Source organism: Nerophis ophidion, linkage group LG22 (genome assembly GCF_033978795.1).
Source record: "Nerophis ophidion isolate RoL-2023_Sa linkage group LG22, RoL_Noph_v1.0, whole genome shotgun sequence".
In the NCBI taxonomy this organism is placed as follows: domain Eukaryota; kingdom Metazoa; phylum Chordata; class Actinopteri; order Syngnathiformes; family Syngnathidae; genus Nerophis; species Nerophis ophidion.
Genome location: NC_084632.1, coordinates 21,938,253 through 21,949,921, shown reverse-complemented (window position 1 = coordinate 21,949,921; position 11,669 = coordinate 21,938,253). Strand labels below are relative to the sequence as shown.

Sequence of the window (11,669 nt, the reverse complement as noted above, 5' to 3'; positions counted from 1 at the left end):
ATGCTTACTTTTACCGCATACCTTTGGTAATGCAGGAGTGAGAAGAGGTTTTAAATTAATTAGCGCCCCGGCGGCAATTCAAGGAAATACATTATTATTATTACTTATTAATATCATTCCATGCTTAAATCTATAGATAAACTTATATTGGTCAATATATTTTTTTGTTTTAAAGTTGAATATTTTATGTGAAGCATTTGGAGCCTTAATTAATAAATAATAATAACATCATTGAGTTATGATTATTCCTTATTATTTTTGGAGCAAAGACCGTTTCTAAAAATTTTAAAATTATTGGGGATCAAAAATGGTCCTACTCATAAAAGTGTGAAAATAAGTCATACATTTTTTTTATTACATTCAACACTTAAGTCTTAAGATCAATTTCAGATTTATCTGTTGATTTTTTTGTTTGTTTCTTTGTTTTATGCCTTTTATAGTCAAAGAAAGCATATTTTTTTTCATTTGGCAAACACGTAATATGCAAAATTTCCCCCCAAAAATGTTTTATGTCTTTTTAGTCAAGAAAAACACTTTTTTTTTAATATGGCAAACACATACTATGCAACATTTCCCCAAAAAATATTTCAAAGTGCAATATTTGATGTGAAGTAATTGGAGGCTTGGATGAATCAAAAAATCATAACTTTGTTTTTGATTTATTATTATTGTTTGAGCAATGGCAGCTTTAAATAAAAAAATAAAAAAAGTGTGCACGTACTTAGAGTCAACACTGCAACTTTTGCTTGTTACATTTCACCTGTTGCTCTTTATTCCACTTTTTATGTGTTTTTTTTTATTCTGTATTTTCAACAGTATTTTTAGATCTGCAGGCCGTTAAAAATTAAGCTGAGGGCCGAAAATGGCCCCCAGGCCGCAATCCGGACACCACTGCTGTATATCTATAGAAGGGTCAAAGAGGGCACATTTAAAAAATATAAAAAAATTAATAATCTTGAAATAATTACTTGATGGATCTATGGAGGGTCGAATAAAAAAATAAATAAATATTTACTTAAATGTTGTATTTATTGTAAAGTACATTCAAATACATAATTATTTGTTTCATAATTTTACTAATTATTTCATGATTTGAATGATTATAAAATTCATTATTTTGTGATTTAACTAATTATTTCTCGATTTGATTAATTATTCAATGACTTAACCTTTTTCATTACTTGGCGTTCTTTATGAATTTATTTTACCCATCAAACTCCGCCTAAAAGGTCTTTGGCTTTGATATACTCGTACTTTTTCAAGAATCTGTGAAAGATATTTCAACACACAGGTTCATTAAATAATTTAATAAATAATTAGATTAGAAAAAAATCTATCACTTTGTGGAATAATTATTTGAATCATTTAATAATTAAATCAATAATTACATAATCAAAACATTAATTAAATATTTAAATTATTTATTAAACTATTAAATATTAAAATTTACTTTTATGTTAAATCAATTAATGACATGTTTGATTAACTAATATGTACTTTTATTATTTGTCTAATCTAATCTAAACTAACAGTTCCCCAATGTTGTTAATGGAAGCGTTGTGTCGGAACCTAAACAAAAGTTTTGGATTTACTTTTTAAGCTTAAAACATACATGGAAAAATGTCTGCAACTTTTGGACCAGACAGCGGACAACAAGGTAAACCTTTAGTGGGGTTTCTTTTTATAACACAGAAATTTAAAAATAGAAACAGATGATGTGCAATTGCTGCTTGCTAGGGCCTACTTGTCGGTTGTAAAACAAGTAAAACAACATTTGTTTTCCAAACTACATTATGGGCAACTTTGCATGCAAAAAAAGCAAAATGTTTACATTTGTTGAAGATATTGCTTACTTACTTTTTCCAGATTTCTTGTTTGCTTCCGTGCTAGGCTTACAGTAGCAATCGTATGAAAGCTTTGTTCCTTCAGAAACCACATTCACACAATTTGCACTTTCAGTTGTCCATTTCATTTCAATGGATTCATTAGTCGGGTGAGGAGTTTCAATTTGTATATTAAGATCTGTGGAAGCACAACAAACATTTCTCACACTGAAAAGCATATTTTCGCCAAGTCTGCTTGAATTTACGGAGGCGTATTTCAACATACCGCAGTCAATCCTGACCGGGAGAAGCTTTAGTTTTTTTTTAGTGGTATTGTGCTCCATGATGTGACCAGTACAGATGTAGTTGGTGAAGGGTTCAAGATCAGACACATTTGTGGTTTTGTTGGAAGCATCTGAGGAGACACAAGTAAGACAGGCTTCTCACGATCCTTTTTGCACAACCAGCAGTTTTGGATGCCTGTGCTCGGGATTTTTGCAGTCTGGCTAAGCTGTGACGTCACAGCGATGTGGACGTTGTTATTTGGACAGTAAGTAAAACTCGCAACCAGAAAGACAAGCTAAAACGGGCCGGGAGGAAACACAGAAAAGGTAGGACATAACACTGACATGCAGTGGCATAAAACCTGCTAAAAGCCCTCTCTGAGTCTGAAGTGTGTAGGTGTACCTAATGTTGTGACCGGGTGAATCTATATGATGTTTATGAAGTTATTTTCAACCGTGTCTGAAAAAAAAAAAATAGCGGTGACGACGTCAAGATTTATTTAAACAGTGTACATTTTCAAAAGGTAAATTATGATAATTTTGGAGAGGGTGGGGTGTGGTTTCATTCGCAATTTGGGAACGTCTCCACAAACTAACATCTTGCGGATGTACGCAGAAAGTAGGTCAAAAGTGTGACTGTGGAGCAAAATTCACGCAAAATTTACACCAAAGCATATCCAGTACATATTATCCAGACTACAAGGAAAGTGTGTCAAATGAAGATTAAAATCATCACGCGAAAATTATTTTTTATTGATTTGACGCCTTTTAACACACTTGTTATGCCAGAGAATAAGAAGACAGAGCAGGACGTTTTTTTAACCTTTATTTACCTAGGAAAGTCTCATTAAGATTAACAATCTCTGTTTCAAGGGAGTCCTGCACGTTAATTCTCCCGTGTAGGTGCCACTGGGAGCAAGGTGGGTGAAATGTCTTGCCCAAGACAGAATGTCCGTGATTGGGATGGCGGAACCCCGGTCCGAACCTGCAACCCTCAAGTTGCTGGCACGGCTGCTCTACCATTCGAGCCACGCCGGTCCCAATCTCGGCGTTGCCAACTGCGTAATCAGAGCTCTATGGAATGGATACAGAGGGACCTCAGGATACCAGTGCCCCAGTTTTTTTGGATACAAGCTGACTCTTGACTTGTTATTTTATTCTGGTTACCAGCCTCTTTATCTCTAATTGGGGTGGAAAATGCCACAGTGAACCCCATAAGATGTAACCAAAACATCTGGTTGTATTTGCTAGTAGTAATGGTAAATATTGCCTCAGTGAGTGTGTGGCACACTCACTGGCTGTTTTGACACTGCACTGTGTTAGAATAATTATGTATATATTATCACACAACTCTTATGCTCAAGGGCCGTTGCTATAGTTATGATTAATTGTGCTGAAGTGGTATTTTTCTTTGTCTGTGCAAAGCTGGCAATCCAAAAGATTGCAAGCCAGTCTGGTATCAGTGTCTGTGTCCAGGAACGGCCTGCTGACTGCCAAGGCCGAACACCGCCGTGACGCAGACAGAGCAGAGACAAAGCGATATCACCAGTGTCAACACATTTGCAGTTCTTGTATAATCATATATTGTGTCTAACTGGAGCTGTGGAGATTACCCCCTTCCCTAAGCGACAGCTTCAGTGATGTAACCAGGGACTTCCCAAATAAATAGAGGAAGCACGTGGGCTTTAGAGCAAAGTTCTGATCTGTAACTAGAGCAGAGCCCAAATAACGTCTTTCCTCAATCTGTCTCTCCATGATTCCTTGCTTCTTGTCTGTTTTAATAGATGTCATCAGTGTTTGAACCTGACAACTGACACTGTGTTGATGTTTCATAACGGTCATCCGCCATGTGATAGATTAAAAAAATGTCACTACATTTGACCTGCAGATAAATCTGAAGTAAACCAGCTGGTTTGAATCCAGCTTTCATCATCTTCGTCACTGCTGTTGTGTCCCTGGGAAAGACACTTCACCCACATTGCCACCCACTCGTGTAAATGTAACATAAATATAGAAAATTGATTCCTCAATGGGCTTCACGGTGGGAGAGGGGTTAGTGCGTCTGCCTCACAATACGAAGGTCCTGCAGTCCTGGGTTCAAATCCAGGCTCGGGATCTTTCTGTGTGGAGTTTGCATGTTCTCCCCGTGAATGCGTGGGTTCCCTCCGGGTACTCCGGCTTCCTCCCACTTCCAAAAAGACATGCACCTGGGGATAGGTTGATTGGCAACACTAAATTGGCCCTAGTGTGTGAATGTAAGTGTGAATGTTGTCTGTCGATCTGTGTTGGCCCTGCGATGAGGTGGTGACTTGTCCAGGGTGTACCCCGCCTTCCGCCCGATTGTAGCTGAGATAGGCGCCAGCGCCCCCCGCGACCCCAAAAGGGAATAAGCGGTAGGAAATGGATGGATGGATTCCTCAATGTAGAGCGCTTAGAGTCACTAGAGACAAAGCGTTGTAGAAATATAAATCACATTATGTAATGTGATTCATATTTATACAACGCTTTTTCTAAATATTTTTTGTTTCTAAGTAATAGTTGTGCAGAAAAGAATATGAAATGCGCAACTCCGGTCCATGAGCCAAATAGTAAACAAGAAAAATATAACATTTACCTTATTTGCCACCATAATAACTAAATGATTCCACAATACGAAATGTTTCAGTACAATTTATTTTTTTCATTATTAATTTCTGTATTTATTATTGTATTTTTTATTAACAATTATTGAGGTTTTTTTTGTTTGTTTAATTTAGATGGATGATGGTGATGAATACCAATAAATACGCCACTCCTCCGACTTCATTTAGTACAAGCTGTCACTCGTGAAAAACTTTCTGATGAGCACATTATGTTGTTTTGCCTTCAAATGACAAAGCAGTTGTATTGGTCCCTTTTCTTAAAGTGACACACAAACAGAGGCTTCAAGGGACACAGTATCCCTCCTTTTGTTTCATAATACATCTGTGCTTCAGTTTAGTTTGACCTACCACTATTTGCTAACAATAACATATTGCTAGAGATTAACATGAGTTTGTTTGTCCAAACATAGGATTGGAAAAGTGGATGATATTCATTGAATTAAAGAAATACATCTTCAAAGAACATGACTAACTGTGTAGCCAACTCGCTGAAGCGGCTCAAGCGTATCACTGCTAGTCTTCCCCATACTAAAGCAGAATGTTAAGATAATGTTTCATTATCATGAAAATATGAAAAAGCTGTGGATGGTGTGTTTGACGAAAAAGCAGCCGTAGGGACATACCGTAGAAATCCACTCTCCAAGGCAAATGCGGTACATTATTGTTACATTCTTTCATAAAATTACTGTTTTGATAAAAGTACTTGTTTTTATACAATAATTCTCATCTAAAAGTTTATTCTAATTTTCAAAATGCATGTTACATGTTAAAGTTGTTCTGTTTTGGCCAACCATGAAATAATTTGTTTTTATTTAATTTCAACGGGCGGCACTGTTTTGTAAGTTTGACAGCTGATTAACCTTCATATCAATAAGTCAATGTATGGTTTACGATCTATCCATCCATCGAAGAGGAAGTCCATAACATGGTGCCAAAGAAACAAACATTACATTCACAATTGTTTCAGCTCATCATACATCTAATACAGTGTGTTTTAACTATAGGGGTCACGCGTGTACCATAGAGCAGTGGTTCTCAAATAGGGGTACGCGTACCCCTGGGGTACTTGAAGGTATGCCAAAGGGTACGTGAGATTTTTTTTGAATATTCTGAAAACAAAATGTAATATTTAAGTTGATTTAATTTATTTTACTTATGTCCTCTGTGTATTCAATTTATATTTGCATGTCTCATGGCACATTGTCTGCATGTAATATTGGCTGCAACGATTCAAAAATCCTTTATAAATATATTTATTGAATAATACTTCAACAAAATATGAATGTATGTTCATGAACTGTGAAAAGAAATGCAACAATGCAATATTCAGTGTTGACAACTAGATTTTTGTGTGGACACGTTCCATAAATATTGATGTTAAAGATTTCTTTTTTTTGTAAAGAAATACTTAGAATTAAGTTCATGAATCCAGATGGATCTCTATTACAATCCCCAAAGAGGGCACTCTAAATTGATGATTACCTCTATGTGTAGAAAATCTTTATTTATAATTGTATCATTTGTTTATTTTTCAACAAGTTTTTAGTTATTTTCATATCTTTTTTTCCAAATAGTTCAAGAAAGACCACTACAAATGAGCAATATTATGCACCGTTATACAATTGAATAAATTAGAAACTTATGACATAGTGCTGTATTTTACTTCTTTATCTCTTTTTTTCAAACAAAAATGCTTTGCTCTGATTAGGGGGTACTTAAAAAAAAAAATTCACAGGGGGTACATCGCTGAAAAAAGGTTGAGAACCACTGCCCAAGAGGGCTGACAAAAAATATGTATTTTTCTCGGCGGTGGTCTTTATGGTCCACAGCGGTATTCAGTTGTAATACACTTTTCCACCACTTGTGGCAGTAATGTACAGAGGAAGTCTGGAGTTAAAGTGGAGAAGAAGTTTCCTTAAGAAAATAAGACTAAAGTGGTGAAGCTGTGTATCATTTGCACTTTAATTCTAATGGCAGTTTAGTTAAAAACATTATTTATATTAAAGGCCTACTAAAATTAGATTTTTTTATTCAAACGGGGATAGCAGTTCCATTCTATGTGTCATACTTGATCATTTCGCGGTATTTTCCATATTTTTGCTGAGAGGATTTAGTAGAGAACATTTACCATAAAGTTTGCAACTTTTGGTCGCTAATAAAAAAAGCCTTGCCTGTACTGGAAGTACATTTGACCTGCAGATAAACCGGGTTGTAGGGCTCCTCACATCCTCACATTGTTTACAATGATAGCCAGCAGCAGCTAGAGCTATTCGGACCGAGAAAGCGACAATTCCCCCATTAATTTGAGCGAGGATGAAAGATTCGTGGATGAAGAAATTTAGAGTTGAAGGACTACAAAAAAAAAAGGTTACAAAAAAAAGTTTAAAAAAAAAAGGCGATCGCAGTGGGAGCGATTCAGATGTTTTTAGACACATTTACTAGGATAATTCTGGAGAATCCCTTATCTGTTATTGTGTTGCTAGTGTTTTAGTGAGATTAAATAGTACCTGATAATCGGAGGGGTGTGGCTACGGGTGTGTTGACGCCAGTGTCTGAGGGAAGTCACGGCAGCTGCAGCAGGACGGAAGCTCCGCTGATGTCTCCAGTAAGAGACGACTTATTACCACAATTTTCTCACTGAAAACTGACGGTTGACATGTAGTCGGGATCCATGTTCGCTTGACTGCTCTGATCCATAATAAAGCTTCATCTTCGGGAATTTTAAACAAGGAAACACCGTCTGTGTTTTTGTGGCTGAAGGCTAAAAGCTTCCCATCTTTCTACTTTGACTCAGCAACACAGATGTCCAGAATACTTTATAATCATGCGATTAAAACAAACTACTTATAGCCTGGATCGGGTTGGAAAATAATGTCCGCTACAACTGGTGATGTCAAACGCACGCGTTATCATACCGCGACGTTTTCAACACGAAACTTCGCGGGAAATTTAAAATTGAAATTTAGTGAACTAAAAAGACCGTATTGGCATGTGTTCCAATGTTAATATTTCATCATTGATATATAAACCTTCAGACTGCGTGGCCGGTAGTAGTGGGTTTCAGTAGGCCTTTAATTTAGTAAGAAATAATGTATTTTAGCACTGTGTAATTGTATGAACATTAAATTTTTCCTCAGTGTTTATATTTGATTACTATTTATTTACTTTAAGCCTTGATAATAATCTTTGTGAATAACACATTTTCCTATCATTCGGACAAGGTTCATCCTGTTAAACTGTAAGTAAATGAGGTTGGATATAGTTATTGAATATGATTAAAATCAAGGGTAAGATTACTAAGTCAGCGTTAACATTTGAGTGGGTCCCGGGCCCCTCTGTTGTGGAAAAGTTGGTCCAAAAGGTTAAGAACTCCTGATCCAATACATACATCTATCTAATCAGCAAAGGTTGAATTGAGGCAACCAGACGTGTTTAGTCAATAACGTCAACAAAACTCACATTTGTGCATTCATGCACAACATTAAAAGTTTGGTGGACAAAATGAGACGGAAAAAGTGGCATAAAACACGTCCTCGAAAGTCGGAGAAAGTTGTACATGTAAATAAACTAGGGTGAGTTCAAGGTAGGACTGGGCGTATCGATACTTAGTGAGTATCGGATCCTATCGATACTGGCGTGACCAAATTAAGCGAATCACTCCGATTTAAAAAAAAAAATGTGAGCGCAGCGCTCCTCACCACTCCACCCTCCTCCCTAGTGATGGGCCGCGAACGAGATTTAAAAACACTTTAAAAATTCATCTTCAACCCAAAATAAAATAAAATAAGTACAATTAACATGACGTTTGGTGCGTTCGCGCACACACATCAGTATAATTCGCTCCGAGGTTCACTCGGACACGCACACACACACGCGTTCGTTTCCAGTGCGACTTAATGTCTTGGTTGTAAACTGCAAAGTATTTTATTGCACTAAAATAACGATAAGAATTTCTCAGTTCTTTTGTTTTGTGTTCATTTTTGCAACTGTTTAATAACTAGTGTTTTCTTTTTTACTTAAGTTATTGTGTGTTGTGAGGCGACTAGCCAAGTTCAGTATTTGTTTTCACCTTATTTGCACTACTTACTTTATTGTTATTGATATTATTACTTTTTGATTTGAATTTCTCAGTTCTTTTGTTTTGTGTTCATGTTTACAACTTTGTTCAATAACTAGAGTTTTGTTATTTACCTTAAGTGTTTGTGTGTTTTGAGGCGACAAGCCAGGTTCAGTAGTTGTTTGCACCTTATTTGCTTTACTTTATTGCTATTGATATTACTTTTGTAATAAATATTTAATTTTTTGACTTATATCGTTTTCCTGTGTTGTATTATTATCATATTCAAAAAATAAAGGCAAAAGTACAAATTTGTTTTTCCAAAGTATCGATACCCCGAAGTCCCCCCCCCCCCCCCAATCAGATGACGACACTTTCGGTATCGGTATCGGCAATACTGGCTGGTATCGGATCGGATCGGTATCAATACCCAAATTTGCGATATTGCCCACCCCTAGTTCAAGCACCGCCAAAATTAGTAGGACAAAACGGCGCTCGCCAAATACTCGAATCAGTGAAGCATGTTTAATACAAACAGTGTGCTTTATAACAATTAGGGAGGTTTGTTTCATGTGTGTCCTCCTACAGAAACTATATTAAAACAAAAAATGTATTTTTTATATTTTTTTCCTTTCATATTTTTCCCATTTTTTCATACATTTTTGAAAAAGCGGGTTGCAGACCCCCGTCTTAGACATTCCTAATGGGAGTCAAGCAAACCTTAATTTTGTTAATTTATTTTTATCTTCATATTTATGACGTCATTTATTTATTTATTTTCATAGGTAAATGTGATTGGTGCCCCGGTTCAACATCCCCACTTGAATTACTTACCCACACAGGAGTAAAGAGTGGAGTGATTGGTGCATTTTGGGGGTAAATGTGCTGTGATGTTCATAGGAAGTGTGGAGGTATAATCCTGTTTTATATTCTCTTTCATCAAAAAAACATCTGTAAAACGAGAAACACATCAAGTTGTTGAGGGTGAAATGACGTACCTTTCAAAATGCCGCACAGTACCTGCACTGAAGAACGTTGTCAAATTGTAAGAGGTGCAATTTTTTGCAATGTTGAAGTGCGTTGTGAGTCGAGAGCAAATGTCACTGAAGGCCGGGCTGATGCACACTTCATTTCCTTTAAATTTAACACTAGAATTCTTGGGGCTGACAGTGAAGTGCTGATATCCCATTCAGAATACACCGAAAGACAGCCATCCGAGGTGTTATGGTGGGTTTCCTTTTGACCTATAACGAGCATGTACAGTAATTAATTATGGTTACAGTCTATTTGTCAAGCATACAATTACAATATGATACATCACATATTTCCAGTTTCTCATTACATGACCAAACAGGAGTCGGAAGAAGCAAAGCTCATTTGATCCTACCCCTTTTTCCAATTCATAGCCATTTCTAACACAATTGTTTGTCCACTTTGTGTAACCGAAACATATTAAATAAATAATAACGGTTATCATGGATCAATAGTTTTATTCCTTTGCAAACACTTTTTAGTTCGAACAGTTTACTAAATTGAGTAATATTAGTACATTGTTTAACTTATTTGCTTAATCCATTCCATGTTGTAAATACACATAGTGATAAACTAAAGGTTTTAAGTGTTGCACGTGCATACAAATGTTTTAAGTTACATTTTCCCCAAAGTTGTATTTCTCCACTTTTGTTAAGAACATTTGTTGAACATTCTTTGGTAGCAGGTTATAGTTTGCTTTGTACATAATTTTAGCTCTTTGCAAATGCACCAAATCATTTAATTTCAATATTTTGGATTCAATAAATTAAGGGTTTAAATCTTCTCTATAACTGACATTGTGTATTATTTTGTAAGATACTTAGTGAACTAAGCATACTTTTGTAGTTCTTTCCGCATATGTGTACACAATAACTCAGATATGGTAACACGTACGAGCAATTAAAATATGGAGAGATTTTTGTTCCAGAACATATATTGCTTTATTTTTTTTTAAAGTATTTATTGCCAATTTATGTCATATTTATATTTTTTATATGATATTTAAAGATCACACACACACATATATATATGTATATAAATACACATATTTATACACATACATACATATATATATATATATATATATATATATATATATATATATATATATATATATATATATATATACAACATACATACATATAAAATATATATACATATATATACAAACATATATACATACATACATATATATATACACATACATATATATACATATATACACACATATATATACACATACATATATATATACATATACACACATATATATACACATACATACATACATACATATAATGACATATATATAAACATATATATATACATACATATATATAAACATACATATACACACATATATATATATATACATACATATATACACACATACATACATACATATATATATAAATATATATATACACACACACATATATATATATTCACACACACACGTATATATATACACATATATAAATATATACACACATACATATACACTTACATATATACATACATACATATATATACATACATACATATGCATATATATATACATATATACATACATCTATATACACACACATATATATAGATATACACACATATATATATATACATGTATTTTTACATACATATACACACACATATATATACACACACACACACGTGTGTATATATAATATATATATATATATATTATATATATATATATATATATATATATATATAAACCCCTTTTCCATATGAGTTGGGAAATTGTGTTAGAAGTTATTATAAACAGAATACAATTATTTGCAAATCCTTTTCAACCCATATTCAATTGAAT

General features: G+C 34.5%; 1 protein-coding gene across 1 annotated transcript in view; it reads right to left on the bottom strand.

The window, feature by feature from the left end:
• Positions 1-11,669, bottom strand: part of ptprc (protein tyrosine phosphatase receptor type C) — an 84,717-nt gene that overhangs the window by 49,112 nt on the left and 23,936 nt on the right. Inside the window, 5 exon segments of the mRNA XM_061884048.1 lie at positions 1,858-2,022; positions 2,110-2,238; positions 9,641-9,757; positions 9,827-9,970; positions 9,973-10,050. Of these exon segments, the coding sequence (XP_061740032.1) occupies positions 1,858-2,022; positions 2,110-2,238; positions 9,641-9,757; positions 9,827-9,970; positions 9,973-10,050 (633 nt within the window).